Source organism: Centruroides vittatus, unplaced genomic scaffold, assembly GCF_030686945.1.
Source record: "Centruroides vittatus isolate TY-2023 unplaced genomic scaffold, ASM3068694v2 scaffold_435, whole genome shotgun sequence".
NCBI lineage: Eukaryota > Metazoa > Arthropoda > Arachnida > Scorpiones > Buthidae > Centruroides > Centruroides vittatus.
In genome coordinates this window covers 1,279,844-1,300,279 of record NW_027122708.1, presented here as the reverse complement: position 1 = coordinate 1,300,279, position 20,436 = coordinate 1,279,844, and the positions used below count along the sequence as shown (strand labels likewise).

The 20,436-nt window shown below is 29.7% G+C and overlaps 1 protein-coding gene across 1 annotated transcript in view; it reads left to right on the top strand.

The window, feature by feature from the left end:
* The window catches only part of Sap130 (Sin3A-associated protein 130), a 94,013-nt gene that overhangs the window by 30,805 nt on the left and 42,772 nt on the right, over positions 1 to 20,436 (top strand). Inside the window, exons 8-12 of the mRNA XM_067287101.1 lie at positions 2,602 to 3,025; positions 3,128 to 3,271; positions 4,253 to 4,412; positions 8,770 to 8,942; positions 18,032 to 18,202. Coding sequence (XP_067143202.1) covers positions 2,602 to 3,025; positions 3,128 to 3,271; positions 4,253 to 4,412; positions 8,770 to 8,942; positions 18,032 to 18,202 — 1,072 coding nt within the window. The remainder of the gene's footprint in view (positions 1 to 2,601; positions 3,026 to 3,127; positions 3,272 to 4,252; positions 4,413 to 8,769; positions 8,943 to 18,031; positions 18,203 to 20,436) is intronic.

The following is a 20,436-nucleotide window of genomic DNA, read 5'->3' as shown; positions in this document are numbered from 1 at the left end:
TCCCAAAATTTAAATTTCTAGTCAATGTACTCTTTATTAGAATCTTATAGTATTATATTTAAGACTTAAAATGTTCTCGAAACCAAACAGGTTATAATACACACATTTGAATCCCATTTAAAATTAATCTAATAATAAAAATTGTAAATAAATCAACTGAATTATATTGATTGCAGTTATTTCTATAATATTATTTATTTTTTATTTTGTATCACTGGTATGAGTGAAACCAAATTAAATTATTGTGAAATTTTTATGGACACTTGTGTAATATAGTGCATCTTGCATAATGATTTTTTCACTTACACATAATATCAGTTATAAGTGCTTTACTTAAATAGTGTAATACAAAAATCATTTATTTATATGACACAAAAGTATCTTTTTATATTTTACCTTTGTCATTAAAGAAGCATCAACTCGTATTAGTAACCAGCAATAGTCTATCATCTTGTTCATTTTTCACCATACTTGATATCAGTACTCTGGTTCTTTAATGTCTTGGGAATTTTTCTCTCTGTTCCTCAAGATAACCTGGGAAAAAGTTTAGTTATGCAAAAATGTAGATTGACACTCATTTGACATTCTAATTTTTGAAGCTTCTAAAGCATGTATGCTACAATACATCTTTAATCAGGTTCATTATGATTTCTGAGAGAACTTTTTTGTGGCATTTTTGAATGCTGGCTATGTTTCTCTTTTCTCTTTCTTCACTAGTCACAATGTTCTCAAATTCAGAAATTCCTCATTAGCATCTTATTTGTGGCTTGTCAAATCTTCCTTTCTTTGATTTGGCTGCAGATATCAAAGCAAGTGTATTTCGTAGCTACTTAAAACATTTGCCATCTTTGGAAAGACTTTTGCAAATTGTTTCATTATGTCTAAGTTAATATGTAAAGGAGATAGCAATATTTTTTTCTAGTGCATCAAGGCACTGTGTTGCATAATTTTCTCTCCTGATACTCATTTTGGTTTGCAGCCATTCTGCTGTGTTTTAGTGTTGGTCTATAGCAGTGTTTCTCAAACTTTTTTGTCTGGTGGCACACTGAAATTATTAAATAAAATTCACGGCACCCCTATTATTATTATTATTTGCTTTTTTATGGTTAGTAAAGATATGAAGGATGAAAAGTCTTTGAAAAAAAATAAAAGTTTTTTAAAGTAAGTAAGTTTATTTCCAAACAACACAAAAATATTCAAAACCAAAGTTATTATTATAAAGGTATCTGGTGATAAAATGAGCTATGAATTTTTGATGATTTACTAGTGCTAATTGATTCCTTACTTTGCTACCAGTAACCACTTCTTGATCATTAGAATCTTCACGTTTTCTTTTTTTAATGAAAAAAATTATTCATGATATTGAACGACATAATTAACTTCAATATTTTATTATAAAATTTAATTACAAGTTAATAATTTATTTGTTCTTGTTGTAAAGAAGAAAAATATTTGTATATGATGCTTTCTTGTTATTGTCTGAACATATAACAATAATAAAAACAACTACTTACTGCATTCAATGCATTTATATTGCACTTCTACTCACTGCAGGAACAGAAGAACAGACAACTAGTAACTGGTTCGTTTTTTTTTAATAGTATTTACATATCGCCAATTACCGAGTCATTGAGACAAGTGGCGATGTAACAAGATTAGTAGAAAAAATCAATATTCATTTTTTATAATTGTTTTAATTATTTATTTAATTTAATACTTTAATTCCATTATTTTAAGTAATTTTAATTTAATTATTTAAAAATTTCGTGGCACCCTTGTGGCGTACTTGTGGCACCCGCTTTGAGAACCACTGGTCTATAGCTATGCTGTCCCATTCTCAGGAAAAACAAGTAAATTGTACAAATTAACAGCTATATTAATTAAAATTATTGTGAATAATTTTCACATACATACTTTATTCACATTACTAGAAATTGAACCTACTTTTTGGCTGTTTTGATCACAAGTAGGTCTAGATTGTATTTTATCAAAATTATGGAAAAATGTAATATGATGGAGAAATTTGGTTATTATATCTGAATTCTGGACATAACGATCTACTGAAAGAACTTAATTTCAATCAAAGTGTTAATTTGTTACATATTGGTGTAACTAATTTATTCAAATTGGAACATATTAGTTAATTGTGTTGTTCTAAAACTAGCTGAAGATGAACTAAGGATAGTTTGAAGACATAATTGATATTAAAATATATTGACATTTTGTTTGAATTTTTTATTAGTATTAATTAGCGAGGTTGAGGCCAAAGTTTTAAATGTGAAAACACATACGTCGGATGTTCAATGCCGCTTTCCTGTAAGCCTAGAAGTTTGACAGTGGTGTTTGGAAAGTCAGTGGAATCATGCTCGACATTCCAAATGCCATTGTCAAACTTCTAGGCTTACAGGAAAGTGGCGCTGAACGTCTGACTTACACGTTTTCACATTTAAAACTTCGGCCTCAACCTGCTATTATTATTTGTTATATTTTTTAATTATATTTTTAAATTTAAGTTATTTTAAAATGTAAACTGTACTGAGTTTTGAAAGTTTATGATTAATAAATATGAATTTTTAAATATATTCATAACACAATAAATAGGTATCAGAACAAGGATTTTATAAAGCTTCTCCTCCAGTCACTTCAACAGCAGTTTCAATCTCTAATCAAGTTACAACTACTACTATGAGTTCATCACAAACTTCAGGTCTTTCCATTATTCATCATTCTTCCTCAGTACCTCCTCCATCACCAATACCTCGGGCATGTACAGCATCATCTGTTGTTACTATTGCTGCTGCTCCACATACAGTTTCTTCCAGTCAGTCTTCAACTTCTCGTCCCACTCTTGTTCCATCTTCACCATTACAAATTATTTCTCATACAACCTCGGCTCCACTGGCAGCTCATCCCACATTAACTGTGATGTCTGCTAAAGGTTTATCACAAATGGTTCATACAGTTACTCCACTTCCACAGCAGTCTGCACAAGCAGTTACTATATCTGCTCCTCCTAGTAGATCAAGTAAATATTTAAATCTTTATATAATTTAATTATATTGCTGTTAAGAAAAATAAAGTGTTTTTGGCTTCTGTACTTTGTAATTTAAATTCATAATCTTTGCAGATGCACCAGCGTATGTACCTTCTTTATTAGTTACTGCAACTACTTCACAAACTACTTCTACTTCCAATCCAATAACTTCTGCTGTGGCAATTTCAAGAACTATAACAACTGGGAGTAATATATCACAACCTTCCATACCTGTTGGTAAATATTTTATTTACATACAGCCATTTTGTATTTGTTTTACTTTCAACAGCATGTATAGTTTGTAATTTTAAGAATTCAAAGCTAGAAACTGTAATTTCTTTCACATAAAAAATGCTGGTGTAAAGAAATGAACAGATGCAATATACTGGAAAAATGTGTTGTAATTTATTGCTACAAAGCAAATCCAATCATTGCAATGAAATTTATTTTAGAAAGATTGTATGTATCATTTTTAAATTATATTTTGTACTTTTATTTTGTTCAGAAATTTTTTATTTAAATAATTTTAATATTATTATACTGTTGTCAAAATATATAATAAATCAGCACTTATTACACAAGAATGATATGAGGCATATACCGTATTTACTCACGTATAAGATGAGGTATGTATTCATTTCATTTTATTTTGTTCAGAAATTCAAAAATGTTTATTTAATTATAATTAATTGTTGGATTAAAAGTTGTTGATTATTCTATCATTCAATTTTAGTTTTCTGCAATTAAAGAATTAATTCATCATTCTGTGGATGTTGTCATTTTTTGAAAATGCTTTCTTAAAAATATTTACAAATAATTTAATTTTATTGTTAAATTTCAAACAAATTGAATTTGTTTAATTAACTGTTTCATTTCAAATTTGAATAATTTAAATTTGAATAATTTGAATATTTCATTGGTTTAAATTTGTCATACACTTAGGTGTATTTTATTTTTTAATATATTAAATGTTGACATTTTCAGTTTGAATATTGTTCTATAAATAACTTTTTTATGCATTGATTAAACCGGATGGTGTCTGAAAAAGAACTGAATAGATTTTTTGATCACAAAGCTTTTTGGATGTTTAAAATAAGCATTACTATGTTGAAACCTTGAATAATTAGATTTTTTGTTAATCAGTCTTAATTATTTAACTTTATATCATATTATTTAATTTTAAGTTTTATTAAAATATTTAATTAATTCTTATTCTAGCAAAAGTATATCCACAACAACTCCCTACTACAACTCATTCTGTTTTTGAAACATCAGAAGTTCCAAGGGGAAATATATATGTGGCCCAACCACAACAGAATTTGACATCTGGTGCAGCTACTGTGACAACAGTAGTTTTATCAGATAATCGAAATGAAAGGTAAAAAAAAAATCTTTTTAAATAATCCTGTTTAATATTTTATTTAATGTTTGTAGAGTCAGGTGGAGTAAATTAATTATAAAATTAAGCTGTTTTCAATTTGCTAAAATATATTTGAATTTGGGCAAAATATCAGTGTACTTTTGCAAATAAAATTTTATTATCGCATTTGAAAAGTATTTTTAGTACATTGGTTACAATACTTATTATGCATACTAATTTTTAACATGTTAATATTCATATTTTCAAGCAAAATAAGTATACATATTTTAACTTCATTTTTATTATACTTAACTTTGCATGGTCATTCAAAAACATATTCTAAAATAAACATGAAATGATTTTAAAATTCTATTTAAAAAAATTAATTGCATTCTTTGTGATCATAGTACAGGATCAGTTTCTGAATCTGATGCATCATCAGAAATGTTAGTGTATTTTTCTTTAGCCATTGGCAAAACTATTTCTAACATCAGATTTGGTGGTTTTATAATTCATTATCTAAAAGTATAGGGTTATTATAAATAAATCATCAAATTTCAAGCAACTGTATTTCTGACAGTAATTTAGATTTAACAATAAGTGATACATTAAAAAAACTAGAAACTGTCTAAGTTTTCGTTATAAGACTACAGATGTTCTATGTGTGTTCCTTTCATAACATGACACATGTCAAAGTGGTAGTCTAGTTTGCATTACACATTATAGCATGTTTCCCTGGATTGTCATAATTGCAGCAGTAATGCATTCTTGGAGCTCTGCCAAAGACGTGGGTAATGGGGACACATAAACCATGTCCTTTACATGCCCAGACAGAAAAACATCACAGTGTGAGGTTCAGAGATCTGGGAGGCATCTATACAGTTCTAAGTCATTGTTACTGCAATGCTCAATCCAGTAGTGTGGAAATTAATTCAATTGCCTTTATGTCCTTATATTATACACTATTATATTATTGTCAACTAAGGACTTATCTTATTAATAGGACTATTATACTGGTGTGCTGATTTTTGCAAAGAATTTTTTTTGAATAAGAAAAAATAAAAAATTAATTTTTTTCTTATTCAGAAAAAATAAATTTTTTATTTTTCACCTGTTGTTTTCCCTGTACACTTTCAGTAGTGTGGAAAGTTTGCATTCAAATATCAATGCACCTCAATATGCTAATGAGGTGGAGCCCCATCCTACTAGAAGACAGAGTCATCAGAAATGTCTTCTGCTGCATATCCACAATTTTGACAATGAATGTTATGTTGCCACCTGGTGTGTTGCAAAGAAATCTTCATATGTTTCAAATTTGGAGAGTCTCTTTTGTTTTGTGTTTGATGTGGATGACCCAGCCTGATAATTTGGAAGTTACAAGACTTTAAAACACAATGATTCATTTGTAATAACCCTGTATTATTATAGCATACTTTGTGTAATACTATGATATAATATTAAAAGTTTTTATTTTTTTTTATGGCTTTCTAAAATTTTTTCTAGATATAACCTGAAATATTTTTTTTTGTAATTTTGTGGATTTTTATGGAAAATAAAATAACGTTTTGAAAAGAGCAAATAGACAATAATTTTGCTTTAATTATGAAATTTTATCTAGGAAATATATTTTCATTTTAGAAAAATTTTTATCAGCTGATTTCTCTGTCTGTTGTTCATAATCATAAATGTAGAAATCACATAAATTTTATGATTATGAACAATTATTATAAATTATTATTATAATTGTAAAATGATGAGAAATTCAGAAAGAACTGTCCACCAACTTTTCATAGGAAATTGTTTAACAGCAATTACTGATAAAATACTGTTATTTAATTTTATTATTTAGTATAGTGATAATTGAATTTGTTAGGTGATCAGAATGTGTGACAGTTTAATCCAAAAATAATGAGCATTTTTAATATCAATAAAATGTTCCAAAATTTCTTTGAAAAAGCAGTGTTACATGTTACACTTAATTTTAGTGAATAAAAAGCTATATCCCACAGATAATATATAAAGCAGTCATGTAAAACATACCCAAAGTTAATATAAGTACCTATTTTTACTTTCCAAAAGCTAAGTGTTCCACCCATAAACATTTTTCTTTTCTATTTTTATAAAAGAAATTTTTAATTTTAAATTGTTAATTTTTAATTATTTTTAAATATAAATACAGGTATACCTCACCTTACATCGGTAATTGGTTCCAGGAGAGGTGATGTAAGTCAAATTTACTTGTGTAGTTACGACGTAAGTCGAAACTACGGTGGAAAATGCCAATAATGAGCACTTAAAGACGCTGAATAAGACGACAACACAGAAACACAGATGTTTTCATGTTTCGTTCTCTAGGATTTATGATGATTATATTAACATTTACTGTAAATGTACATATTTTAATATGATTTTATGTGCTTTTAATGCTTTCCTAGTGATATTACGAATTCAATATTTGTGGTAGACGGATGTAAAGTCGAATAAAATGACTTAAACTTGATTTTTATTATTCCATATACTTTTTTGACAAACGACGTAACTCTAGGTATACCTGTAATTAATTCTAAAACAGCATATTATGAATTTCAATAGTAGAATTATATGAAAATTATTTCTAATTTTATGTTATTGACAAAACTATGATTTTTGCTGAAAAGAATTGAAGAGTTGAAAAGAGAAATGTTTATTGTGAAGAGCAGTTTAATAAATTTTTTTTTGGTTTGTTATTGAAAAATTATGACATTTATCCAAAATAGTTTAAAAATATTTAAAAAGTAATTTTAGAAAAAGCTGTAACTGATCTGTTTAAATTTATTTTAAAAATTGTTTTAATCTGTCTGACTTTAGTTAAAATAAATAAAAAGAATTTAAGGCTTTGAAATGAATAAAACTGAAGATTCTCTCTGATAAAGCATATTATTTTAAATTTATAAAGTTACATAACCTAACATCTTTATATTATTTATATTAATTTTTTTTATTTTTTAATATGAATTCTAATTATAATTAGAATTACTAAAACAGATTTATCAGATTCAGTGAATATTGTCCATATTGTCAACTATTATAAATAAATTATGTTTTTCTGGAAACCAAAATTTATAAATATACAATAAACGTTTCTGATTTATCTTAGCGTGTAGATACAAATGTTGGAGTAATGGAACATTATGAACATATTACAAATTGAGTAATAACATTATTTAAATTACCATATTTGTATCTAAAAACTTATGTTGGACTAAGATATACAATCAACGTTTATTGTATGCTAATAAACTTTTTCTAATAAATTTCTGTCAGAAAAAGTAATTTATTTCTAATAGTTGATAATTAAAATAGTGTCTATAGTCATTCTCTAATAATTCTTTATTCTTTAAATTACAAATAGTTAAGTCTTGATGACAAAAAAGTGCCTCCTCAAAACAATTGCCCATATTACAAGAAAAAAAACAATAGCAAAAAAATGTAAAATATAAACAATGAGTATAAGTTATCTAATAATAGGCCTGTGTGTAAATTACAACAATACAATAAATAAAATTTAAAAATTTACAATACTATTAAGTAAATATATGTAAATGGATAAAGCAGTAAAACCTTAACAATGCCATAAAAATAAAAAAACCATAACAGTTACACAGTGTAGACTATTTATCCAATTAGTGATTTAATGAGACATGCATATATTTTTTAAATATCTGTTTGAATTTTGCTTATTCATAATGGATAATACTCTTGCAATTACTGAGTTTTGAGGTAATATAATAAAAGAAGGAATGCTTAAATAAAGATAAGCAAAAATCCTTGGGATAAATTAGTGAGTGATTATGAGTATTTACTCTTATGAAAGTATATACAGTAGAGCGTCGTTTATCCAAATCAATTGGGCACTGGGTTGTTTGGATAACTGATTTTTTCGGATAACTGATTATGTACGAAAAAAATATATTAACCTATCCGATGTTGAAATTTTTCTTCATTGTGTGTCGCTTCATGTTGAATTTTCATCGATTTTAAGCTAACAAAAATTTTTATAATAATAATCAGCACTATTGTATCATTAAAAATTATTTCTTTATTTTGTACAAACAAAATAAATATATTGAAAAATATAAAAACAAAAAAATTATACTTTAGAAGTCTAGTATCAAAAACATTCGATTTAGCATGACACAGTCCGACTGGAAAGCTTTCGGTTAACCGGCTTTCAGATAAACAACGCTCTACTATAATTATGAAAGTTTTAAATTGTGTTAAATGTACTAATTATACAATAAGAGAATTTTGAAGTAAATAGTTATCTTATATATAACTGAAATATGGACATGTTTTATGTGATTTCTATTGTAATTTATAATTTATTTTTAAATAGTGGAGCATCTGTTCGATTTGCTTCAAGAACCTTTCCTATACCATCAAGAACTTTTTATTATGAATCATTTCCTGTGCAGAATACTATTACAATGCATCAGTACACAGGTCCTCCACCAACACAAAATTTTGCGGCTGCCATTCCATCATCACCAACTGTTCGAGCTGGAATAAGTAAGTAATTATTTTCATTTATATATATACATGCATAGCTACATGTCCATACATATATGTAACAATTTTTTTGTAAATTGTAACTTAATTATAATCATTTTAATTTTAAAACACTTTTAGTTAAAAAATTACTTTTTCAGAAGTTATTTTTTTTCTTTTATTATGCAGAATTTAAAATAAATATACTTACAAGGCTAACCTGGCAGTTTGTCATCACTGATTTTGACAAAATTTTATGAATGTATAGTATTTATTTGTACTTGCACTCTACCAAAGCTGCAGGACCCATTATTCAGGCATTCTCAACAAAATTAAGATAAAAAATTTTTTACAGTCATTAGCCTATCGCTTGGTGAATATTTTCTCTGTTGCATGTCGCTCCATGTTGAGTTTTTTTTCCATGTTAAGCCTAACCCGATCACACATTTTAGAAAAATAATAATTGTGGCTATTGTATTGTTCCAAATTACTTTATATTTTGAACACAGAAAATAGACATATTAATAAATGTAAAAACAAAAACTTTTATTTTAGAAATTAATTCTAGTATGGTAAATTTCAAAGCAAGGAACAATGTATAGTGGAACGGAACATTGTTCACACTGGTAACGTGATTCCACTCACTTTTTGCTTGCTGAACAGACTTTACAAACTCTGGTTGGATGTTTTTTCTTATCTGTTGCTGGTATGTGGCAATAAATGTAACGGATTTTCATGTGATGGTCAACCATGGCAGGTTACATGTCTGCTTGTGTGGAACTTTTTCACCACTTCTCTAATAACAGACATCCAAAAATCAAGAAATGATAGAATGGATTTACAGATTTGAATGGATAGAATGGATTTACAGATTTACTGTGAGAGTTGGATTGCACCAGGGCTCATCCCTTAGCCTGTTTCGATTTGGTGATGGATGTATTAGTGGAAGATGCGAAGAGCAAGGCACCGTGGATTATGCTGTTTGCGGATGACATTGTGCTTCTTTTTGCTCTTTCTACCCTGTGAGCACTAAGAAGGTTTCTTATAGCAAGCCCATTATGGGTTCAGCCAAGCCCACAATGAGGCGGCCAGGTGGTGTATAGCGTTACAAAAAATGGGGTCCTTTAGGACCCCTAAAAAAATTTTTTTTTTTTTTGATTTTTCGGATGTTTTCTAAGTCTCCAAATTTTTTGAAAAATTTTTACCCGCGCGAAAAAATTTTATTGCGAGTTTAATTAACCTTTAATGACACGCAATTAACGCTTAATGGTTTTTTTATGGGATTTTTTTATAAAACTTTATTCATCTTTCTAAAGTTCTAGTGCGTCGATTTTACTTCGGTAAAGTTATTTAAAGCTATTTTCTGATGTCAAAAACAGCATCCAATAGTTTTTTAATTTTTTTAATTAATAGATTTTATTATATATACGTTTAATTAAGTCGGGGGGGTCGGAAATTTCAATTAAAATCGTAATTTTAAAAAAATATTTAGAAATATACCGCCATCTAGTATTCACCCTACTTTTTACCCTTCTCCTCCCGAGAGTTTCATGAGAATGTCCCGCGAAAGACGACACCAGCTGTTCTCAAGGTCATCCAGCTGTGTAAACAATGACGCATCAGTGTCAAGTTTCGCGCTAAGGCGAGAAAAAGGAAATTGTACTTTGAAGTGTTTTCTTCAAAATTAACACATTTCTATAATTTTTTTTTTCGTTTTTATGTTTAACTACATTAAAATTAAAAAGTATTTAATTCACCGGAGTCCCAAGGAGTTATGGGTTCAGCCAAGCCCACAATGAGGCGGCCAGGTGGTGAGGGTCAGACCCGACATATCTGGACAGACCACCTCCCGAAAAATTCCTGGGTATTTTTCGACTCATCCGGATTTGATCGAGGGTCTCCCAGAGCGGTAGACTGCCACCTTGACCGCTCGGCCATCCGGCCCCTAAACATTGTGCTGTGTGAAATATTATGAGATAGAGTAGAGAAGCAGAAGATCATGAAGATCAGTAAAGCAGACAGTATATATGACATCTGGTGGAGGGGATGAGAGTTATATACAAATCCAGGGTAAAAAGTTAACAGCTTCCAAATTTAAGTATCTTAGATCATATGTAGCAAGTGATGGAGGAATAAGTGCATAAATCCAGTATAGAGTTCAGAGTGAACTGGAGAAAGATGAGAGAGATGCTGTGTAATAAGAAAATAAGCTGCAAAATAAAAGAAAAATTATACAGAACTGTGGTAAGACCTCCAATGATGTACAGTGCTAAGACATAGGCAATTACAAGAGCCCAGGAAAAGAAAATGGAGATAGTGGAGATGAGAATGCTGAGATGGCTGTGTTGTGTGATAGACAGTTTGTTTGTTTTGTTATGGCTATGGTTTCTCCAACGGGATCCCGGCTGTTTTTTAATCCAGGAAATCCTGCAAATTTTTTAAAATTTCACTTTTTTCTTATTTTGTGTTAAAGTTGAGGAAATTTTGCAAATAGAAAGTATAATTAACCCATAAACTGTGAGAATACATTTGTATTTATTAATTTTAATGCTTATTAGTTTTTTAAATTTTTGCTTATTATGGCATGTCGCAGATTGTCAAATATCAATATGTAGCCTATTTGTGACAGGCCCATTTTTGCCCGTTTGTCTCATCTAGTTTGTCATTGTGTTCGTTTCCGTTTCACACTGTCTGTCTAGCTGTTAAGTAGTATTAAGATTCACAATTGCATTCAGTTTTATTAATATTAAGTAGATATAAGTCTTCCTATTAACAGCCACTTGGTACTAACTTCTACACTTAGCTATTCGTGGCGGCACTCAATTATTGGTGTTTGCTACACTCAAGTTTTCTTTTAAACTCTTTGGAGGACTAGGCCTTGTGGCATAAAATCTGCATGCCAACATCAAACATAGAAAGTACTGTAACCTTATGTATGCCATTCAGAGGGATCCTACTTTTCTCTACTGTCTATCTCCTCTCCGTCCTTCTTCCTCTCTCCTTTCCCTTACCCTCTTTTCTGCCGGCTAAACACTTAGTGTACAGTCGATGTCTTTCTTGTATGTATGTATTTGTGACAAGACTCTGAAAATTCTTTACTTGTCAGAACCAGTAATATCTTGAATAATTGTGTTGATGCTGTTTTAATTTTTAACCCCTTAACGCCCATTGACGTCTATAGACGTCAAGAGTTATGCCAGGTTGTGCAAATTGGGCAAGGATACAAACGAGTATGAAATTTTTCTTTATAAACCTGATTCTTAAAGCCAAACAAACTGCCGAATTATCGGGTTGCAAGCTCGATGCCGCTATTAAAGCAGCCAAGGTAGACAAATCAAGAATACTAGACGGCAAAAGAAGTACTGCAACGCATCTCAAAAATGAACTAGAAATCTTCCAGGCTACAGGTGAAAAAACACGTAACATGTGTCTTCTCTTAAATGCATTAATGACGATTCCACCCACATCAATTGAATCAAAAAGGGCATTCTCAGCAGCAGGACTTTTCTTTAGTAATATAAGAATCAAATTGAGTGATTGGAGTATTGACCAGCTTTGCTTTTTAAAATCTTATTATAAAAATGTACGATAATATTTTGTATTATGTTTTATTTAAAAAACGAAAATTACCTTCTAAGTTAGAAGTTCATTTTTTTCAAGTTAATTCAAAGGCTTTCTTCTGTTGTTGTTGTTGTAAGCAGTTTCCAACAAACTTTAATAAATATTTTCTATTTGTGAAAATTTCTATGTAATTCAAAAGTAATTTTTAATACATATTTTATACAGCATTATTATTATTATTTTGGAGGTTGCAGGATGTATTAAGTTACTTAAAAAATGAAAAATAATTATATGATTTGATTTTGAGATTTATTTTATATCTTAAAAATAACTAATTATATCCCAGGAAACAGATCACTTTTTCCTGAAATTTTGGAAGCAAAGGACTAGGAAATGAGAAACCCTATTTGGTATTAATGATTGTAGAAAACTTTTATTCTAATTTTCTCGAGAATGCTTGAATGGTGTGTCCTGTAGCTTTGTACTGTACAAGTAAATACTTCATATCCACGAAATTTCGTCAAAATCAGTGATGACAAACTGCCAGGTTCCCCTTGTTAAACTTTTTTTATTCTAAGAGTTACTTTTAGTACAGAAACAAATGTTTTTGCAGTTTAATTTCTCTGTTTAGAGTTTAGATTTAAATTTTAAAATTGGAACCTGAAGGTAAGTAACTCAGTTGCTGAAAATATGGTAAAACTCCCTAAGTCAACCACCTTCTTTTCCAAAGAGATTTTAATCTTTTGTAGAGGATTAGAAAAACCATATTCTTAAAAACAATGAGACTGCCATTTACTTATCTGCATTTTTTTTTTAAGTTTCTTATTTACAATAAGCCATTATGGTAAAAAAAATCAGAATTTATGTTTTAAGAATAGTTAAGGATAATTGCTAATTGGTTGCCTACTTGACTGGTTGTTTAATTATTAGTGCCTGAAAATACAGTGGGAATCCTCAAGCTGATAAGTTGGAAGTAGTAGTGATTGGAAAATTTCTTTAACTGATTGTGTTAGAGAGGTGTAATTTGTAAGAAAGTATATGTTAAATTGTTAAATCTGTTTATGAAAAGTTTGATCTCTTCTTGAGGTGATTGGAATTAGAGGTTTTACTGTATTTATTCTGTATATCATAAAGAAATTTTATAACAAAAAATTTTAAGTGTATTATTTTTGGAAACATTATATTTGGACTTCTCAAAGTGTAATTAATTATATAATGCTGTAATGTATAGTGTTTACCAGTTAAATAATGAGACTGTTGTCATAACATAAATGCAAACCTTTATTTTTCAAAAAAATTTATACAGTCAAACCTTGTTAAGCCACCACCTTCACTAACCATCAAAAATAATAGGAAAATATGTTGTTGAAATAGGAAATTCTCGATAAACTTCCCTCGGTCATTGACAATTTAAAAGACTGCACAAACATGCATTTTATTATTGCTTTTGTTTTTGATAATTTGCCACAGGTGCAAGAAATGAAGTTCGACCTACATGTAAATTGTTTAATTATTATGTTGTCAACCGCTTGTTAATCATACTGATGGTTCTTATGAATTATTTTTAATCTGTTAACATCTGAGAGTCTGGAAGACACTTGGGGAACATTATTCCATTAAAATCTTATTGTCACACATTTGGAAAGAGCTGGTTAAGGATACCAACTGATGTTGGAATGTTAAAAGGTTATAAGATACAATGGAATTTCTTTCAAAAATTTGTCAAGTCAGTCCCATGCTAATTTTGTCCAACTTAGTCTGCTTCTGGTTTTCAGTTGTAAAAGGTGGTTATGCTGTGGATAAAATGATATCGGGGAAGAAGGCTATTATTTTTGTTGAACGAAAGAGTGAGATTTGTCTGTTCAATAATATAACCCAATGAGCAGTTGGCAATTTATTGCCAATTATTTTTCTATTTTGTGGGATATGAAGATTAGTCACGGGATGATTGGAGAAATTATTAACAATAAAGAAAAGTGGCTAAAGGAAGAATAAAAAAAAATACAATACTCCTTAAAACAACCATGCATAAAGAACTGGAAGATGCATTATTTATTTGGATTGGTCAAATCAATGCTAAGCATGGTTTTGATGTTACATGGTTGGAGTGATATTTTGAGGTAGTCACATGACCATGTAACATCAAAGTGAGAACATGCATTCATCTGCCACTCAGCATGTTGCTCTGTGACAAAAACAAGCTTAAGCAATGGTGTCCAAACAGTGCATACTTGGTAAGTAGTCCTATGAATTTTTGTTTATAGCAGTTTTTATATGGATCACCCCCATGTGTGTTTTGGAAATGTATATCAAATATGTAATTTTTAAAAACAATTAAAAGAAAATGTGTAATAGTCTGACTGTAAAGTTTTACCTTTAACACATTATCCAAAAAGACTCATTTTTCATTTTTGCAGTATATGTTATTCAGTTTATATACACTTAATTTATTGCGGTATGTAATATATGAAATAAATTTTTTCTATCACAGTGTTATAAACTCATTTTCAATAGACCACCGACCTCACTAAACTGCCAAATTCATAATTGAACAAACAGTGGTGTCTTAGTTTGACTACATTTTTGAGATACTTTTTTATCATCACTATACTATGCTGACATTGACCATAAAAACTGTTGAAGACTTGCTGGAAGTCTTCAATCAAGATATTCAGTCATTTGGTCATTGCTTTTTGGATGTTTAGCATGTTGTAGGACATTTTTTTTTTGTTTTTTTTTGTTTCAAGATAAATTTGAGTTTTTCAGAAATTAAAAACATCAACAGGAGGAGCTGTATTGGGTGAATAGAGGAGGTGGTGAATGATCGTGGTTTGTATAAAGGCCAAAAATTATGTAACAAGTAGAGCATAATGAGCTGTAGCATTATCATGTGAGAGAAATCAATTGTTATTAATAAATCATTCATTTTTCACTCATCACTTGTTCTCATAACCTCTTTGTAATGATTAAATAATATGTAATATTCACTGTTTTCTCTTGGGTACTGAATTTTCTAATCTCACAACTTGTCAACCTGTCCATGTCATCATCAAAAAACTCTTGATATTCCTGAAAATGAGAACACCATTAAAAAAGTCTGTGCTCTACTCAAACATTCATCAATGAACAAAATTTTTACATCCTGTAAAGTTTTTGTGGAACTTTCCCTAATTTTCAGTAAAAGGTAATGACTACTTATTGCTTCATATTATAATCATCTACCTGATGCACAAAGCCTTGTATAAAGGCCAAAATTGGCCACAGATACAGATTATGATAATTTTAATAAATGTATCATTTATTAAAATTATCATGAAATGAGAAATAATGCATTTCAGACTTGTGTAACTGATGAATGGAAAGACAAACACTAGATGTCTCATTGGTGAAAGATAGTTATTACTTCTACTCATAGAGCATTCACCAGCATCCTAGTCTCTTCATTTAATTGGTACACTGTGTATATGTGAACAATGTCATGCTATAATAGAAAATATTTGTTGAAAACAAAAGATTTTCTGTAAAAAATTTTTTTGTTTTTATAACTTTTATTTTAAAATTTTATTTTCATTCAGATCTTTTGCATACAAATAGTAGCATCAAAAAGTTTCCAGAAGGTACATGTGTAATGATAGGATATTCTAATTTGTTATAAAATTTCTTGAAAATAGATCTTATTTAAATAACAAATTACTCATATCAAGATATAACATGTGACATTAGTTGCATTGCAGGTGGCTTTTTGTTATTCATTATAGATTTCTTATCATTGTTTTTAAAAAAATGAGTATATCAAAACTTATATAACACAAATTATACTTATTAGCACAGGAACGTAAATTTATTCAAGTGAGCATAAATACATGAATTCTCTTCTCTTAAAGTTATCAAATATGCCTATGTACTGTACATAAGGATTTTCATATTTTAATATCAAAAATTAATGAAAGAAGTTTATATTAACAAAAGTATTGTATTTAAAGAATTTAAAAAAGTAAAAGATACTGGACTAACTGGAATTTTTAGGAAATTTTATTTGAATTATTACTTTATTATATACTAGCATACAATAAGCTTATTGAGAATTGTCTTATTAGATTATATTAATAAGGTAATTCTCAATAAAAATTTCTATAGACATTCAATATTTTTACTAGTATACTATTTTATGAACAAATATACAATTTAAATTTGTCAGTCTTTATTTAAACTATATAAGTGATTTGAAAGTTTTCAATTATATTGGGTTGTTGCAAATGAAATGGCCAATTTTTAAAATTTGAACTTTCTGGCCTTGTAGTTCAACTTTTTTTCCACGTGAACAGTGCTGTATGTTTGCAATTGGAAGAGCGCACACACATATGTGAATTTAAAAATGTAATTTCATTTATATTGTGAGTTCCACATGTTTAAGAGTACTTTTTCTGATGGCATGGAAAAAAGGAAATTGAATAAGTTTCTTTATCGAGTATAGGCAGGGACATAATGCAGCCAAAGCAATCCAAAATACCAATAATCTGCTCACTCATAGGTTCTATGAGTGAGCAGGCCACCAGGCATTGGTTCAAAGAATTTTATTCTGGGAATACAAATCTCAAAAATCAGAGCATTGTCTGACTGTCCAGGAAATCGTGGAAAGGTTGAACATACTTGGCATTATTCAACCATTTCTCGACATCTAAACATGTTAGGGAAAGTCAAGAAGTTTAACATATGGGTACCACACGAACTGAGTGAGAAATAAGGAGCATATTTGAAGGTCTGCAGTTCTTTAATTATTCATCACACAATTGAAAGTATTCAAATGAAATTTTTCTCCATCCACCTTAGGGTCGAGTTACACACAGCAGTGACATGTCGGCAAAGTGCAGTAAGCATCGATAAATATCACACACAGCCGATCAGAGTTTCATCTACGACACTTGTATGATTGACAGAATACAGATCACGCATCGTAGATGAAACTCTGATGGGCTATGTGTGATATTTATCGATATTACTGCACCAAACGGTCACTGTTGTGGTTAACTCGACCCTATTCTCCAGATTTTTTGCTAACAGATTCACTTTTTTTTAATACATTTGGACAGTTTTTTGGCAAGGAAAGTTTTCAATGAACAGGATGCAATAAAAATTACCTTTAATGACTTTTTGGCTTCTCATTCTCATGATTTCTATCAAATTGGCATTAATGCATTTCTGTTTCATTGAGAAAAGTGTATTAATGTTGGTGGAGACAATTTTGATTGAATATGTAAGTTTTAAATTAAATTAATAAACGTTCAAAGTCAGAAGTAAAAATTGGCCATTTCATTTGCAACAACCTAACAGTTTAAAATATTAGCAAAATTAAAATTGTATTGTGAGTTAAGAAGTATGAATCTTTAAGATTGATGCATATCTAAAATTCAAAATATTTCAATATCTAAATTTAACATCTTGTGTTCAAACTTTCAAGGTAATTCTATTATTATTCATTAAAGTATAAACTATACTTATTTAACTGTCTTATTATTGGCATTTACATTGGTGGATTAATCTTCTTTTAGTTGCTCAACATGCTAGTGGGGCTTTGACAACTACTGCTCAAACATCATCTCATACATCTGTTGCTACTACTAATGTGGCTCCTGTGCGTCCTATGAATTCCGTCATGGTGACAGTGGATCCATCACGTCATCATGTTGCTCTTCATTCTACTTATGGATCTTCTACTGGTGGTAGGGGACTTTTCTCTTATTTCATTAAAGATTAATCTTTTTCTAATGTAGTATTTTATTTTTACTGCAATATAGACATACAATTATTGTTTTATTATTAATTCTAAGAAAATTAATGTCAAAAAATGTCTAAAATATTCATATTGTTTATAAAGTTATTTATAATAAAATAGTTTAATAAATGATAGCTTTGCATATCAGTTATGAATGATGTTGATCATATAAAAACAATATTATGAAATTATTTTATAATGCTTACACATGCTTGATGATGACACATGCACATTCATAGCATTAAATGAGCAGAACTTAAAAAATGGAGTGCAATGCCATATATTGGATGTCAATAGAGGGAGACAAATGGAGCATTTGCCCTTTCCTGGAATCTAGTAAAACATTTCATAAATTATAATTATAAAAGTGATGTCAATATGTAACCTTACACCCTTGACTGTGTTGCAATTTGATGCAATACTTTTTTTTTCAAAAGTAGATTTTATAATCCTTACTTCCTCAGCAGATTTACTAACAATAATACACAAACACCTAATTACTTGCTGAGCTTGCTTATATCTTTATTTTCAAACGTTTTCAACCTAGTTATTATAGGTCATCCTCAGGAAAAATTTATTCCATTTTCACATTCGAATATATAGCCTTCGAATGCTCGTGATATTACAACGTTTCGAAATTTTCAAAAATTTTAACGGTTTAAATAATAACAAATTAAACCAACTACAAACACATTAAAAACATTACTAATTAACAAACATAAAATAAATAAATAAATAAATAAATAAATATTGTATCAAAAGTAGATTAAACTAGTTAAAGCTGCCATCTCCTTTCTACGGGTTTTTAAATCCCATTTCTTTTTCTATTACGTATTTCCATGCTGTTGGAAGATTATTTGCGTCTTTTGCATTTAAACATTTGTTTTCCACCTTACTCTTATATATTTCTACTTTCTCCATCCCTAATGCAATCGTCGGGGAATGGACTGCCTTTACTATTCTCGCTTCATCCCATTTTACGTTCGCTCCTTCCTCTTGTCCCATGATCGCCAAAATGGTGTTATTGTGCCCTTTTTTTACATCATATTTGTGTTCTTTTATACGTGTTGCCAAATTACGTCTAGTTACTCCAATATATTCTTTTGTTACCGCTAATTGCTCGTTCTCAAATGGAATCTTATAAACCCCCGCCTTATCCTGCATTCTCATTGCGTCCTTATCATTTCTAAGTAATCTGTATATGCTTGGTGCTCTTTTATAAATCATTTTTGTGCCTTTATATCTACATAACTCTTCTATCACCCCTTCCATTTTTCTGTCGTACGTGAACTTGCTGATCCGATCCTCTCTATTAAATCCTCTGTGTCTATGCTGTTTGTAACTCTTAAGTAACCCTTCTATTATGTTTGCTTTATAACCTAACTGCTTTGCCACTTTTTTAATTCTGTCAATCTCCTTAATTTGATCTCGTACATCTGTGCAAAATATAAGAACAAAAAATATGGAATTTTAAATGAGTTCATTGATTTGGAAAACACAATATACCAAAGAAATCCAGAATGGTTAAAAGAGATCAACGGTAGAACAGTAAAGCTTACAGAAAGGGTTAAAAATACCTTGGAAAGGAAGTATTGCAGAAAGATGACATGGATTATAAAGAAACAGGCTCCCAAAGGGCAAAAACGAGATATAAAGCCATACATCCTATGGGACCAGATTGAGGTGCCAAAAGAGGTAGAGAAGGTGTTAAAGAATGGGCCCAATTATGTTCCTGGCGACAAAAGCGAATGGGAAACTGCAATAGCTGAGCTGGAAAGAGGGATGGCCGGCCTTAACGAGGTTGAAAGAGATTATTTCAGATGGAAAATGGCATTTAGAAAAAAGAAAGAGGAACTAAAAATGAAGGGAAAAGAAAGATTAAATGTGAAGTTTACAAAGGAATGGATGGCAAGAGAGCAGCTAGTGTTAACAAAAGCGGATAAGACTAAACAAATGGTAATTATGAAAAGAGAAAGGTATAATGAAGCCATCAAGGATTATATTAGGAAGACGGAATGTAATATTGTGGATGAAAAGATTGTAACGGCAACGAACAACAAGGTTAAGCGGCTTGAAAGAACACCACTCTCAACGTACCTGCCATTCTTAAAAAGATCGCATAATCCTAACCCCCGAATGCCACGAATATTTGCGTTCGCGAAAACACATAAGGAGGGCAAG